The following is a 16,540-nucleotide window of genomic DNA, read 5'->3' as shown; positions in this document are numbered from 1 at the left end:
TGCGCTGACAGATGGTTAATACTCTGTGTTTTGGTTGGAGTCATTCATTGTCATTATTGCGATGTCCACAAAAAATACATCGCTGACGGAAGAGACTAAAAAAGGAACGTCTAACTACAGTGTGTTGATAACAAACGAAAAAAGATCCTTATAGCACACGCAACAGAAATAAACACAGCTGAAGAAGGCATTGCGAGATGTGAGAATTCGCCGGCAACACCGCGTCTAAACCACTGTTGATGACGTAGGCGCCGTGAAGGGCTGTCCCAATTCATAGGGCTTAGATTTCAAGGGGTAGGGCTTGTGACGTGTTCGAGTGACACTCGAAAACGAGCCATAGGGGTAGAAAAGGGAATTGGGATTGGCCCTAAGCCACCTGTACTGCCTCATCACCACCCACACATTCAACAGTAAAAATATGGACAACAATGGTTTCAAGACAAAAATTGTAGGCTGAGACATATTTTCATAGAGACATGAAATTCATAGAGACAAAATTATTTAAATGGGGTTAGGTTGTTTTAGGTTTTTTTGCCATTTGGCGCCCTCCCGGCATTTGGCGCCCTAGGCGACCGCCTAGTTCGCCTATGCCTAGGACCGGCCCTGCTGTGCACCCACCTGGTCTACGCCAGTGCCATAATTAATTATGCTAATGAGATCATCACCTCTGAGTGGAATGATGAAACACTCTACACATAATTTAATGCCCCTGAAGAGAAGGTGTTAATTTGTTTATAATATGTTAACTGTTTGAGATGACACATAACATATACATGCACACACTGTATCATACTCGCCCCCCCTTCTCTCTCTCTCTCTCTCTCTCTCTCTCTCTCTCTCTCTCTCTCTCTCTCTCTCTCTCTCTCTCTCTCTCTTTCTGTCTTTCCCTCCCTCTCCCCTCTCTTTCTCTGTTAACATATTTAACCTTGAAGGAGCCCATTTTCGATTATGGTTACATCCTTTGCTCTTGTAAATACTGTAGGCAGTTTGACAAGATAATGCAAATTGATCCAATCAGAATTTGTGTGAATATCATATTTGACACCTTATCTGATTACTATCACATACACACTTGTATTTACTTCTGTCACAGTATTTCCACCACATCTCCTCAGGTTCTCCTCAAAACAAAGTATTTAGAAACTGTAGGGGCCGGTATATTCCGCAAGCGTCAACCTCAGCAGTGTGTCTGCGTTTCATTTCGGCACCAACAGCTTAGAGCAGCCATACAGCCCGTGTGAGACGCACGCAATGCGGGACTGGAGGGATCAGGGGGCCCCCGGTTGGAAAGCTGCTGATGGGGTTCGCCACATACGGGCGCTCCTTTACCTTGTCCTCCGCATAGAGAGGTGTCGGAGCCCCAGTCAGGGGTCCAGCAACCCCTGGGACCTACACACAGGAGATTAGCATCTGGTCCTACTATGAGGTAAAGCGAGAGGTCGTACATGCTTATATGCGTCGTTCATGTCGTTCATGCTTACCGAGCCCTGTCGAAGATTTATTTTTTTGAGTCTGAATGATCTACTGTAATAATCTAACCTCTCTCTCTCTCTTTCCTCAGAGAGACCTCTGTTCAATGGATTATGGGGCAGGGTGTCCCATATGCTGTCAAAGGGAGTGAGTGGGTAGGCTTTGACAATCAGAGGAGCTACAGAGCCAACGAATATGATCCTCTTATGACATTTGATGTTGAATTACAAGAGAGATTGTGATGTGTTGTTTATTTCATTTTCATTGAATTCTTGTCCTAATAGTGCCAAACATTGATACCCTGATATTCTTTATTAGACTGGATGCCGCTCATGTCCTCTCAGCTTACAACGCTTTCAGTAACCATGCCCACCAGGTCCTCCTCATCCACCTCTCCCACATCTACACCCACTCACACCACACAAGGCTACTCAGGGACCACAACAACAACATTGAGCATCAACTTCTGTCCTCTGAACGTCACCATGGCAACAGCGCCAAGCAACAGTTTCTGTGTGGACAAACCAAATGGACTCTACTTCAAATCCAAAAACCCCAAGTCGTACTACCAGTGTGAACATGGTCAAAACGTATATTATGAGATGCCACACACCTGGTAAAGAGCATAGTGGCGGAATCCGTGTGGTTCTGCTTAATCTTGGGATAGCCTCCCTACTTCATCTGTTGAGTATGTGGAGCAATACGTGATGGATTCACCATCATCACTGACTTTGGTCCCAAAAGAATGGACATAAACTGCAAATTGTGAAAAATAAAGGCAGATGTTGAGACGGTGAAATTTGCCATGGCACATTTTTGTAAGCACAAAGGAGAGTTGTTGAAGTTGTATAACTTTAGTTAGTTTCATTGTGTGCACAGTACATCAATGTAACATGTGAACAACCATGATGAATATTGTATTGAATAAATGTATTGAATGAATGAATGAGTGAGAAAGGAAGTTCCCTAACCCTAACCCAGTGAAATTAACTATTTTAGGTGTCCTGACCAATGACTTATCAGTGGGCTGTTCTCTCAACACTGACTACTGGAGACGTGTCTTCTTTTTTTCTTTTTCTTTTGTGTGTGTGTGTGTGTGTGGGGGGGGGGGGGGGGGGGGGGTGGGCATCTGAACACAAAAATAAAGACTGCGTTCATAAATTCGCTTTGGAAATCTGATCAGCACTCATGGAATGCCTCTTGTCCAATCAAATTACTTGGTCCCTTTATGAGGTTGAGCCCAGTGTGGACTGAATGTAAGTCATTTTCAGTAATATATATATTATAAATATATAATTATGCAGTAAGTATCATATTTATATAGCTAGCTAGAGCTACACTTACCTGAGGAGTGTGATGCCTTGGACTGAGCTTTCCGTCAAGCCTCGAAAATGACAGTCGCTTTGGTGGCATGTGTGAATGTGATTCAGAGTCAGACGAGTTGACATCAGACAGCACGCTGCTCCATCGTTTTCTGCTCTCGGCGGATGGTCTCCAATAACTTTTTAGCGAGCTTTCAGACCTGCAAAACACATACGTTTTTTTGTTTCGATTTTTATGTTCCGCTACTCATTCATTATAAATCACAATTCAGATCGTAATGTCACCTATGCCCGCTCACTGCCATGATCTCCCTCGCCTCGAGTCCCGCATCGGACAGTTTCTGTATGGCAGTGGCTCTCAGGCTGTGGTTGTAAGATGTGTGTGTCCCTGCCTCAAATGTTATATTTGGAAATATATCCATCTTCTGTTTCTGTTGTAGGCTATATGACCGTTAATGTAGTCTAATTAACGGTAATTTAATAGAACACCTGTGCGGCGGGGTGATACAGTTAAAAGTCCCAGTGCTGTTATACTGTATATCGTAACTCATGGAATGCCTCTTGTCCAATCAAATTACTTGGTCGGAACTAACTGTTGTATAAATAATAATAATAATAATAATAATAATAATAATAATAATAATAATAACAACTTTTTATTTGTTTAGCACTTGTCGTGCAAACGCTGCAGCTGAAAGTGCAATAGATGTAAAGTAAGTAGAATGTGTATTGTGTAACTATTTTTTTTATTTATGAATAAGCATTCTGACATGGATACTAAGCTAAGAAGCGGGGAAGTCTAAAAGTCTAGTCTGAATAAATATTTGATATAAGATAAATTCATGTGGTGCAAAAAAAACTAGGTGAATGTCCATTAAAAGTCGCTTGGATTTTGCTCCAGTGGAATCTAGTATTAATACTTCTACATTCACAGGCTGTGTTCGGAATAGCATACTAGCATACTACTCATACCAGATATGACGTAGATTTTGAGTATGCAGTGCGTTCACACGGTACAGTATGCGAGATTTGAGTATGAGAGAATCGCCTACTTATTGTGAATTTAGTAAGCAGTATGCAGTATGTACTCATTGAGTATGCTAGTATGCTAGTATGCCATTCCGAACACAGCCATACTCTCCTTCCGAGCGGTCGCCATTTTGTTCTCAGTGTGAACGGCTACATTGAAGCCAGTGGACGTGCTGTTCTCTCCAACGAGAACAATTATCTCAGCTCTTTTTGTACTCCTGGTAATTAATTCGCCTTTTTGGAACTAACTTTCATATGTTCATATGTTTTTGGTTCATACGTATGTAAGGCTTAGCGAGGTATTTGGACGTTGGGTGTACATTTCTAAGCAACATTACATGACAGGCGAGGGCAGTCACGACTGCCTCGAGGCCTTGTTAGCATGTTAACATTAGCATCACGCTTGTCTAAATATTATGTTTTCTATGTAACTAAGTTACTATTATATAAACCGACTTGCTTGAAAATGTCACCCGGTTCTTAAGCATAGGAAACATTGCTCAAATAACCGGTCTTGTGAAGGATTAAACTAGTTCAGTGAGATTGTAAATGACCGTTCGTCTGGGGTCCATAACGTGTCCCTAGTTAGCTATCGTGAGTTTAGAATTATAAGGTTCTATCTCCGTTTAGGGCAGTTCAGAGATATTGAGCGTCAAAGTGTTTACATTCCATTATGTTCTGTGAGATGGAACCTTTGTATTTTATGAATTACTAACTCAAAAATGTCAACATTTTAAAAATAACACCACACAGGCATTAATAAACACCTAATGGATCAGATTATGTAAAAACTCAATTTTGACAAAAATGGAGATAGAACCTTATAATTCTAACGTAATCAGGTCGTTAGCAGAACACTGGGTTCGCTGTTTCAGACTTTAATTATGGAATTATTTGGAATCGAAGCGTCGTTCGGAGCGCGTTCCGATGTCATGCAGCCAGCTAATGTTAATGTTGTATTTGGATTTTGTGTTTGCAGTAACTGAGTTCCACCGAAGATGAAAATCGTCCATTAATTCTGGTAAAAATCGTCTTGCTGATTTGTTTCTTGTTTCATATAGACAGTGGGGGAAATAAGTATTCACCCAATTAACTGTTTTATAATTCAAAATATTTCCATTTCAGCTATTCACATGAAGTTCAGACCAGACATTGGTGTTAACTCGATAAAACGTTTATGTTATGTAAATGTAAAACTATACAACTAAAGAAATTGTTACATTCCAATTCATAAAAGAATTATGTGCTATAAAGTGGAATGACACAGGAAAGAAGTATTGAACAGTAAGAACAGTCTCTAAACCAGCTGATGCCACTAATGAATTCTACCTGTGCTAATTAGGATCAGTTGGGTTAGTGCATGTTGGTGGGTAAGTACTTCCACTCTTTGAAAAAAGGGTTTCCCACCTCCTGAATGCAGGTAAACAAATCATTTGTCACCAAGCTTTCCTACGAGAAACATCCCATGATGGGTAGAGGCAAAGAGCTCCCCCTAGACCTTCGCAACAAGATTGTTGAGCAGCATAGTAACGGTACAGGTTACCGACAGATTTCTCAACTCCTAAATGTTCCTATAAGCACCATTGGGGACATAATCCGCAAATGGAAGGAACATCGCTCGACCATCAACCGGCCACGCACAGGAGCTCCTCGCAAGATTTCTGACCGAGCAATCAGAAAGTTAGTCAGGAGAGTAGCCCAAGAGCCAAAGACCACTCGAGCAGAGCTCCAGAAAGACCTGGAAGCAGAGGGTACAGTTGTCACAAAGAAAACAATAGGCAATGCACTCCACCGCCACGGTCTCTGTTCGCCATCACCCCGAAAGACTGCAATACTGAACAAAAGGCATGTTGAAGCTTGTTTGAAGGAGGATGAGACGCGGGTGGATCTTCCAGCAGGACAACGATCCAAAACTAACTGCAAAGAAGACTCTTAAATATAGGTGTTGGACTGGCCTAGTCAATCGTCAAACTTAAATCCAATAGCAAATTGGAAGGGACTGAAGATCAAGATTCACCAGCGGGTCCCCTGGAATCAACGGTTGTCTGTGTTGAACGCCTGATCACAGAGATTAGTTTTTTTGTACAGGAAGTGCCTTGAGCGTGTTTTCAATGCTTCATTCCTGTCTCATTCCCCTTCATTGCACATAACTTTTTTTTCATGATTGGAGTGTTGCAATTTCTTTAGCTGTGTCGTGTTGCTGAGTTAATACCAATGCATGGTCTACATGTCATGTGAATAGCTGCAATGGAAACATGTTGAATTCAAAAATAGTTGATGTGTTGAATACTTATTCCTTCTGCTGTACCTGTTATGTCAACTATGGACTAGTGGGCCATTTGTGGACATTTTATGTCTTAAAATTTCATGGTATTTCGTATGTTAACCCTTAATTTTTTAATCGGAGTGAAGTATGTTTCTCCTCAATACTGTAAATCTACCACAAGGTCCTCCAGGTTCGTAGGAAGTTGGGGGTGCCTCTGGACAGATGTCAATTAGGTGTTAATGATTATTTTCCCAAATTCAATACATGACATATTAGAAATGTCTTGATATCCAAATATATCAAACATGCTCCTATTACTAATGGACTGCGCACTTTGAGCTGTGTAGACTGTTCATGGTCAAATGCAGTGTTTGACTCTAGCTACCTCAAGTTGTAAAAGGTATTGGCAAGTCCTGCACTTTCTCTCATGATGTTGCACACTTGGGTGAGAAACTGCAGTGCTGATATCTGACTGTGTTTATGTGCAAGTGTCTTTACTCTACTCTTTACTTTACTAATGATCCTTCTCTTTAGTTTTCCGGGAGTGTTTTTGTTTTTTTTATTCAATAGGTTACGGAACACCTTGTTGTCCATTCCTGAAGATCTCTGGATGTGGATAGAGTTTACTAAGAAAGAAAGTAGATCCCCAGAAGAATTTTCATTTTTACTCCTTTTTTTTTCTACTGCAGAAATCTATAGAAACCTCACCCCCTGCCCACATTTTTCCACAACTTCCCAGTATGCCACCAAGTTTATAAAGAAGTTGAAGATTTTTCTCTACCCATCGTTTTTAAAACCTTCCCTTATAGTTTTTTTTCCTGAGCCTCACATTTCTTCTCTGCTATTCTTCTTGGATGGCGCTCTGAGAAGACTTTTATTTTTCCCTTCCCCCATTATGACACCTCCCCCTTCTCTCACATTGTTTCTACCGCATTAAAAAAAAAAAAAAAAAAGAGAGAGAGAGAAAAAAAAGAATAAAAACAAGGACACTCTTGCACCGATCTGTAATACTTAGCAGCCTGGTGGGAAACCGATGCTTTAAAAGAAGGGAGGTCGTAGGACGTCAGTCTCTGGCCTCTTTTCCCTCTTATCTCACGGATCAAGTGTTCCTTCAGGACCATTGTTGCCACGGAGACGCTCTAGCTGAAGCGCGTGAAGAAGGGAGGACTCTTCTCCACCACTCCAGGTGAGTGTTTGAGTGGATTGGGGTTGTTTTCTACCCTCCCCAACCATTTTCCTTTTAGATATGAGATCTGGAGCACAACTGTGACCTCACAACTGACACCACAGTAAACCAATGGGAATGGCTGGGGACATTAATCCATTTGTTCCTCTGTTGCCAGGGAGACTCCTGTTGGCCCTGAAGAGATCAGCCCACCACCCCAGGAAGAGGTCACAACCCGTCAGCTCTGACACAGCTGCGCCACCCAGCCATCCAGAAGTGAACTGATCCACCAGCCTTTAAAAGCATGACGAACCATGGAGATGACTGCTACTACTTCTACTACTCCTTCTGTGCCAAGGTGAGAAGCACTACACACAGCAGAGGTTATATAGGGAAGTCGTAAACGGATACGTGTAAGACACGCATCGCAAATGAATCTGCTTCTGTATTTTGAGTTTGGGTGTTCACAGCAGTAGTAAATTGAGCTGCAGAGGGTAGATTACAACTTACTTGAATTCATTCGGGACATTTTGAAATATTTATGTATTGTGGTCCAACATCAAGTAAGTATTCTGTGCTGTGTGTTCTAGGCAAGGCACATTTATTTCTATAGCACATTTCACACAACAGGGGCAATTCAAAGTGCTTTACATACATTATTTAAAAATACAGCAAGAGGAGCATAGTAAGAAAATAAACAATTACAATGAATAAAAGCAAATATAAGAAGTAAATAGATGAAACATTTAATAAGACAATAGTTAATGGGGAAAAAAAGACAGTGTTTGTTTGATCATTGAGGTGTTTGTGTTTCCTGGTTCAGGGAGACGGCTGCCCGTTCAGACACTGCGAGGCGGCCATGGGCAGCGAGGTGGTGTGCAGCCTCTGGGAGGAGAGACGCTGCTTCCGCCCCGTCTGCAAGTTCCGCCACATGGAGATGAAGGTTAGGGACCGACCTAGCAAAAACTCTTAGGGGGCAGATCAAAATATTTATTTTGAAATGCCTCTGAAATATCCCCTTAAAGCTTTGCCCACTCGAGACTGTTGCGTGTCTTGAGTGGCCATTTATAGAGGGGTATAGAAAGACCCTCTCTTCAAACCAGGTTCAGGGGCTTCATCCTCGCCCCTGGACGTGTCGGGAGGAACACTGGTCTAACCCTGACGGACAGTAACCTGAGCTTTCCCCATACATACATACATTGCAACACATCACAGGCATGTTGCATAACATGTTCTTCTCTTTCTCTACTGTAGAAAAACAGAAAGCAGATTGCATGCTACTGGGAGAACCAGCCTACCGGCTGTCAGAAGCCCCACTGTGCCTTCCACCATGAGAAACCCCGCTTCGTAGACGGAGCCTGGGTCTATCCAGCCAATAAAGGTGAGGGGTAATCCCACGTTTGGTTATGCATCCTCTGAACAAAACGTGGCATTGTGACAACTTGGTGGATGTCAGAATGTGCTGGATCACCCTGTTCAAAAGTCTTCTGGTCTTGTTTCTGTGTCTCAGCTTCTGACGAGGAGGAGCCTCAGGAGGACCCCAGCCCTCCTGCTGCCACCCCCCTCCCCACCGCAGCCAATCCCCAACTCCGCGGGGTCATCAAGGCGGAGACTCAGGAGAATGTACCGAGCCCAACCCACCCGCCTGTGGTCATCAACCCAGCAGATGACGAAGATGAGGACGAGGATGGTAAAGACACACTCTCTCCTCGCTTCTCTGTTTCCCTTTTCCATGTCACTATTGAATGACTGGTTTGTTATTGAATGACTGGTTTGTTATTGAATGCCGTTGACCATGGGGTTCTTGTTATGTTTCGTCTGTGTGCAGATCAGTTCTCAGAAGAGGGAGAGGACAGCAGGACTGGTTCAGACGGATCCAGATTGGTCTCTCCCAGGAAAATGGCCTTGAGCTCCAGCTCAGGTAAGAGAGGCTAAAGATGATGAAGGAGAGAGAGGGGGGGGAGAGAGAGAGAGAGAGAGAGAGAGAGAGAGAGAGAGAGAGAGAGAGAGAGAGAGAGAGAGAGAGAGAGAGAGAGAGAGAGAGAGAGAGAGAGAGAGAGAGAGAGAGAGAGAGAGAGAGAGAGAGAGAGAGAGAGAGAGAGGGGGGGGGGGGGGGGGGAGAAATAGCAAAAAAAACATGTTTATTAAGTTATTTAACACATTGGTGAAAGAAAGGAAAAAAAGCTTGGATCCTTTTGAATAGACCTCAAGTGGTAATTGTTATTGTTGGAAGAGAGAATCATTTTGGAATCTTCTGTAAATATCCCCTTAAAGCTTTGCCCACTCGAGACTGTTGCGTGTCTTGAGTGGCCATCATAGAGGGGTATAGAAAGACCCTCTCTTCAAACCAGGATCAGGGGCTTCACCCTCGCCCCTGGACCTGTCGGGAGGAACACTGGCTTCTCGGACACGTTTCTCCTCTGCCCTTTCTAGAGGGTCACTGTGTGGGAGTGTAATGTGACCCACATGTTTCCATATTCCTCTGTGATGATCTAATGCTGTTGTTTTGGCACAGATGAGTCGCTGAACTTTGGCATCAGAACCTTGGAGGAGATCCGGCTGAGGAAAGCCCTGAAGGCCAGTATGAGGAGATCTGGTAAGAACATCTCACCTTCTGCATGGACTGGCTTCTGTAGAATTACACTGCATTACACAACATTTGTGACACGTTCTACTAATGCTCATATCGGGATTTTCGCGTTGTTGAAAATCAATGACACATCGCTAGTCAACTAACACAGCTTGTTTTGTGAGCCTGCTAACAATGCAAATAGTGTTATAGTTAACTAGGTAGCAGTGGGGATTACTCACCCAATCCATTGCATTGCAGTATTTTGGCTTGACAAGTGAGTTTGTGTTGTGATTCTCAGCGACGTAGTTCCGTGTTTCAAAATACAAGTCAGAACATTTTGATTGGTTGCCGATATGAGGACCAAAGCATTACAACGTGTCACATTTGAGAATCATCTGCTTAATACCTGCTTTGTCTGCTTCTCTCAGGTCACCCCATCGGCCAGGGCTCAGACCCTGCCCAGAGGAACAAGGGAACCAGCGGTGAGAAGGAGAACATCCGCTCCTTTGTTCGCCCGTCACTCTACCTAGCAAAAGATGGTAGGCATCAGAAACAATGTATCTAGACTACGTGGTGTATCTAGACTACCTATATTTAATGTTCTCTATATTTAATGTACTCTATATTTAATGTACTCTAGACGCTTTGATCTTTCGTGAAGAGCCTGGGAAACGCAACGTCGCCGAACGGCTTGGGAAGAGGATAATTGAGAGAGGTACATTTGAGACTGGTGTGACTACACTCATCTCTGATAACACTGACAATATACCTGATGGTATAGTTCAGATTCATTCCCAACACACAGAGCTCTAATGACCTGTAACCTCTGACCTCTAGATGTTTCTGACGGCGGTGCTGATCTGCCGCTCAAACGGAGACTGGCTGAGCGTCTCGGGAGGAAGGTGGACGAGGAGGACGCTGACCTGGCCCCTCCGAAAGGTGAGGGAGATGAAATCACCACAGAACCTCCCAGGAAACACCTGACTCTTACTGGTCCAGCCATGACCGTAATTGGTTGTTCAGTTGGTTCAGGGTTTGTACAGGGGCAGGATAAACTCTGGCAACAGGACTATGCCCAAATGTAGTTGGTTTGTTTTTTTGTCTGACTTGTTGATACTGAAGATTACAAGTGTTTTGGTTGATAGTTATAGTATAGTACAGATAGTAAAATTGAGAGTGATTTTCATCTCATGTTTATCTCCATTACCTCAGCTCTGAAGCCTGTCAGGGACAGACTGGGGTTGCCAGCAGAGCCCGCTGTGGTCGCTGAACCAGGTACCGTGTTTTATTGTTTTTCTCCTGACATAAAAATCTACTCTGAACATTATTATGCCACACATCTGAACTTCATTCATTGATTTCGTGAGGTGTCACTTATCTCCTGTCCCCCACCTCTAGCATTCATCGAAGCTGAAACCAACAGCGTGGCCGAGGCGTCTGAGGAGATTCGGATCAAAACCCTAGAGGAGATCAGGCAGGAGAAGGCAGCCAAGTCCCAGGGACGCAAGGACAACACCCGTGGTGCGGCCCCCGCCCCCGACACCACCAGCCCCACCAGCAGGGCCTCAAAGAGAGTCATCACTGTCAAACCAGCCTCCAACGTCCAGATAAAGACCTTCTCTGAGGTCCTCCACGCCCGGAAGAAGCTGGAGGAGGACCAGCGTCAGGAACAGAGCGTCAGGAAAGCCAGGCAGCCGGCTAACGAAGCCCCAGATAACCCCCAGGCCCCCGCAGGCACGGCCGTGCCCAGCAGGGTGGCCACACCTCGGGGAGGAGTGAAGGTGAAGACCCTGGAGGAAATACGCAAGGAGAAAGCAGCCAGGATGCAGGCGCGGGGGAAGGAGGCTACTAATGGGAAAAGCTCAGAAGGCACAGAAGCGGGAGAAGGAAAAGAGCAGGAAAAGAAAGAGAAGGAAAAGAAGCCCCGGATTATGCGCATCAACAAACCAGCATCTCCTGGTAAGATGGCAGCTTTTTCTTGGAACTGTTTCCATTAAGGCTGTTCTCATGCTGGCAGTTCACTCTCCACCAGGCTTTTACACACACTGACTTTGTTTTTATCCCCCCCCTGAGATGCCATTACAGTTGTGGTGAAAGATCCATATGCGATCCAAACGTCTTCAATGTAGCTATTTGCAGAAAATAATCTTTCGCCTTAACTGTGATGTTTCATGTTTCAAGATATTTACACTCTTTCTGTATTTTCTGTTATCTTCTAAGTCGCTGCCAGCGCAACCACTCAGAAGACAGCTGAAGAAGTGACAGAGAAGCCAGCTGAGCCTACTGCCAGTGCTGTTCCTGAGGTAAGTCCACCTAACCTGCTCACATCTGCTCCCCTCAAGTGTGTCCCCTGAATACAACACACCCTTTGTACCATGAAACTCCTGTTCATAGCCCAGGTGTATTTGCATGGTAGCCTACCGCCATTGGTGTGTGAATGGGTGAATGAGAGGACGTTATAAAGCGCTTTGGAATAACGCGCTATATAAGTCGGTCCATTGTACCATTTACCACTTCTTGTCTTCAATGTCATTATTGGCCTGGCTGCTATTGGAGACAGGCGTTTAGAGGGGAGACTGCACTTATTAGAAGTTTTATGGTAGTTCTGCTCTGACGTGAGGGTAGGTGATGTCACATGCTGAGATCTGTGCTCTCTGTGATCCACAGCCCAGCCCTGCCAATGGGAGGAGTGATCCGACCAATCAGAGGAGCCTGAAGGTGAAGACGTTTGAGGAGATCATGCGCGAGAAGCGTCTCCGCAAGCAGCAGCTGCAGGAGGAGGAGGAGGCCTCATCCACCAGCCAACCCGACGTTTCCGCCAAGGCCGAACCTGCGGAGAAAGAGGCCGCGGGCCCTGCCCTCGTGAGGGAGAAGGGCGTGACCCCCGTCAGAGCGAAGAGCGAGAAAGTGACAACTCCAAACCCTTCATTCCCCTCCTCCCCCACTCTCACCCTGGAGGCCCCTGCTCCGGCACCCAAGGCCCCCAGCCGCCAGCGTATCACCCTCAAACCGAAGGCCGCCTCGCCGGTGCCCAGCGCTACCAACTCCCCCCAGCAGGGGTCTCAAATGAGGCAGGCGGAGGCCGACTCGCCCTCTGTCAGCCCCCGGAGCTCCACAGCCTCCCCGGGCAAGAGGAAGAGAGCTCCCCTGGCAGCGGGTGCCCCTAAGCAGGCCAAAGGAGCTTCGTCTCCTGGGCTGCCTGCGGAGGAATCTCCGGTTGAAAAGACCCAAGATGTTGCCCAGAAGAAATCCCCTGGGCAAGCTACTGAAGCCAAAGGTAGCCTACCTGCTAAACGACTCCACTTTGAACACGGTAAATAAAGTCAAGCTATGAAACCTGAGAATCATTGATGTTTTGTTGCGTTTTCAGTGAGGCCCAAGCTGAACGTCCGGCCTTCTGTGATGAAGCCGGCTGCGCAGGTGAAGGCAGGCCAGAAGAGGAGAGCGGCGGAGTCCCCCCGGTCTGCCGTCGCGGCAGTCAGACCGCTCAACAGCGCCTCCAGGGCGCAGGATGAGCAACTGCAGGAGCCGCCCTGCAAACAGAGACAGGTAAGCCGCAGATCGAGCCTGTTTGCAAATCGCTCAATGTCCAAAAGCAGATGTCCATTGTGACCCGAGTCCTAACAACCTGTGTTCTCGCCAGGTGTCCTCCCCCTCCTTCAGCACAGATGCCCAGATGAGCCCCCTGGTCCCCAGGAGTCCCCCCACCCTGCTGGGCCACGGCCCCAGCCCCAGCCCCCCCAGGGAAGAGCTCCAGACGGTCCCCGTCATCCAGCACAGCGTGGCCACCGCAGCAGCAGTCACCACCACCTCCAGCGCGGCCACGGCCACATTAGTCACCACCACCTCCAACACGGCCGCCAGGGAGGCCTGCGTGGTCCCCCAGAGGTAATGGATGAATGCATAGACAAGTTTTGAATGGTGTTTATTTTAAATGGACTGACTTATATATATATATATGTTGGCATGGGTTAGAATCTGGCCCATGCCCTGCTGACATGCCCTCTCTCCCTTCTTCTCCTTACTTTTCACTGTATCTGTCCAATAAAATGAAAAATAAAAATAACTTTTACAGTAAAAAATAACAGTGACTTAATTGGTTAAATGCAGATGAATGAACCTCTCTTGTCTCCCCCCTCCTCTTCTCTTCAGCCCCACGGCAGTGAAGTTGCCCACCCTGCCCAGGCCCCGGCGGGCCAGCGTGGTCACATCATCACGCCCCGCCCCCGCCAGCACCTCCTCCATGGACGACTTTGACGAGCTGATGAACGAGTTCACTGACGACCGGCTGGAGGATGACTTGGAGCTGGACCCCGGCAAGGGAGAGGACGACCTCCTGCTGGAGCTGTCAGAGATGATTGACAGCTAGGCCGCCCCCATCCCCTATCCTCTAGTGACCACGTTTCAAATCACCACCCATTGAACTACCAATCACTGCCACAGGGGGGCGCTGGTTTTCCAGTACTTCTCATTGACCTCAGAGAGGCAGAGGATGTTTCTGAAGCGCCTCAGTTGTTTTTCCATGCTGTCTGAGCAGAGACGAGGGTTGCTTTCATGTCAGTCTGAAGGGAACGGTCGTCACCATGGGCAGATTATCATCATCATTATTATTTTCTTCAACTAAAGTTCATGTTCAAACATTTATGATGTTTTTATTCTGTCGTTTCCTTTCATTGGATTGATGGTAAACCCTTGTCCTTGAACAATCAGCAGTCTATGTATTTTAATTTCTGCACATGTTAAGACTAAGAAGTGATGTATTCCTGTATGGATTAGAGTTTTCTCTCATTTTCATGTCATGGTCTTTTTTCCCTTTGAGTCCTGAAAGAAAATGTAAAGAAGCAACCACCTGGTTGGAGAATGATCTAAACACTAGTTTCAAACATCCTCAGGTAATTCCCAACTTAGCATTGTGAAGACAAGAGCCATGTGGTCTTGCCTGGCGTCACCTGTCATCCATGGCTGTACAATCATGTGTAATTGTTGTTGCAGGAAGAGAGAAATTGTGTACTATGTATGCTAAGAAAGACAGAGCGGAAGTGGAAGATTTACAGTAACTGAACTAGCAAGTTGTCATACAGCGGCACTTACAATAGCTCCTGCCCCCTACCATCTTTGCCTTGTCTCATGTCTAGGATCTGACTCTACTCAAATCATGTATAAAATTATTTTTGTTCGCTTATGTTGCTGAGCTGATCATGTAAAAATTTAGACGTTTTGTAACCTGAGTAGGCTACATTTGTGTGGTGAGCGTATGAAGGTAAAGATGAACAGGAAGATATTCAGAAGAATATGTGGGTCATTTCGGGAATCGTTAACCTCTCAAAACAAATATTTGGATGTAAAAGTTTGGAGTTTGTCTTTTTTTCAGTTTTGTGACTTACTGACGCTATCCCACAATTGTCCACCTTTTTAAAAATATACCAACCATGTTGCTTTGTATTTTTCTGTCTATTGCTATTTCTTTTTTTTGTTTAATTTATGGATCTCACATTGCTCATAAAAATGTATTTGTCAAATGAAATGACATTTTTGGCCCATGTTTTTACCAGACCTTTTAAACTTAACAGTGATGCATTCAAACACACACCAGCCTCACACTTTTCAAATCCAACCCACCTACTAACTTAAAACCTTTGTTACAAATAAATAGTAAAATTTCTGGTCTTAAAATGTGAAAGAGCAACTTCTCAGGGTATCTGCGATCTGTCTAATCCTTTTTGTACTGTTCATATGCCATGTTGGAATTAAACTGATGCTTTCAACTTGTGTCTGCTACAGCATGTGAGAGTCCCCTGTCATTTCACTCTTGTTCTATAGCGCAAGATCAGTTGTGAACGTAATCTGACATGTGCTGATCGCTGTTCTGTGGGAGGATCAGGAGAGGAACCTAATGGGTTGTGTATCTGTACATGCTTGCCTGTTCTGATTTTACATGACTTAAGTGTGTTGTATGAGAGACTGTAAATAATAAAAATGCTTTTATGGAAAGTATTCTTTTGCTCCAGTCTTTTTTGTGTCGGTGGTAGAGGGACCATGATTCAAGATCCAACATTTATGATTTATGATAAGAAATCCATCATGCACTTTGCGCAATGGAGAAACTGAAGACAAATAACAGATATTGCTGTTCAATGGCCATTACAATGAATTAAATGATTAAACCCAATGATTCTCAAATAATGTCTAATAGGCATAGTCTAAAAGTGCAACTGTCTTACCTTATATAACCCCAAACATAGTAACCCAAAATAGTATTACACCTTTCAGGTGATGCTTCAGAATGACTGGGCCACCAAACAAATAATTGTATATACCCATTATATTTTATACATATCATTATGTTTTATACATAACATTTAGACACATCTCCTCTCCGGCCCGACGGGTGGCGCTGGTTCCTCCAGTCCTTGGGACACGGGGATCGGGAAACACACTTTCATCGTCACTTCCCGAAAACTACGTAAACAATCGGGGATCGGGGTTGTGACAAGCTGACAAAAAACAGCTCCAGTCCCACACTAACATGACACAATTGGAGATGTTGAACGTGTTTCTCACGGACAGACTAACAGCGGCTGCCGAGGAGATCTTCAGGGCTGTGAAGAGCACCATAGCAGACTACCAGGGGGAGATCATCCGCTCCAAGGAGGAGAACGACCGTCTGAGGATGCTGCTGAACGTGGCTGTCCAGCGCGTCTTACTGCAGCCAGGTA

The 16,540-nt window shown here is 45.0% G+C and overlaps 1 protein-coding gene across 1 annotated transcript; it reads left to right on the top strand.

Annotated features, from left to right (window-relative positions):
- Positions 1-3,970: 3,970 nt before the first annotated feature.
- On the top strand, positions 3,971-15,778 carry LOC308173310 (uncharacterized protein). Its single transcript, XM_080548315.1, has 19 exons — positions 3,971-4,042; positions 4,801-4,842; positions 7,203-7,273; positions 7,431-7,610; positions 8,076-8,195; positions 8,507-8,633; positions 8,763-8,942; positions 9,081-9,173; positions 9,768-9,848; positions 10,253-10,363; positions 10,465-10,539; positions 10,662-10,763; positions 11,037-11,099; positions 11,223-11,783; positions 12,045-12,127; positions 12,492-13,101; positions 13,195-13,373; positions 13,468-13,712; positions 13,977-15,778. Exons 4-19 carry the CDS (start codon positions 7,557-7,559, stop codon positions 14,191-14,193), a joined length of 2,901 nt encoding a protein of 966 aa, XP_080404441.1. The 5' UTR covers positions 3,971-4,042; positions 4,801-4,842; positions 7,203-7,273; positions 7,431-7,556; the 3' UTR covers positions 14,194-15,778.
- The last annotated feature ends 762 nt before the right edge of the window (positions 15,779-16,540 follow it).

This window comes from Nansenia antarctica (assembly GCF_963989245.1).
Source record: "Nansenia antarctica genome assembly, chromosome: 18".
Classification (NCBI taxonomy): domain Eukaryota; kingdom Metazoa; phylum Chordata; class Actinopteri; order Argentiniformes; family Microstomatidae; genus Nansenia; species Nansenia antarctica.
This window is presented reverse-complemented; position numbering and strand designations above follow the sequence as displayed.

Excerpts from the sequence above, each read along its gene's own strand:
- LOC308173310 (XM_080548315.1), top strand. The coding sequence starts at position 7,557 with ATGACGAACCATGGAGATGACTGCTACTACTTCTACTACTCCTTCTGT. Across the intron at positions 10,364-10,464 it reads ACTCTACCTAGCAAAAGATG|ACGCTTTGATCTTTCGTGAA; the intron begins GTAGGCATCAGA and ends AATGTACTCTAG. Across the intron at positions 10,540-10,661 it reads GAAGAGGATAATTGAGAGAG|ATGTTTCTGACGGCGGTGCT; the intron begins GTACATTTGAGA and ends TCTGACCTCTAG.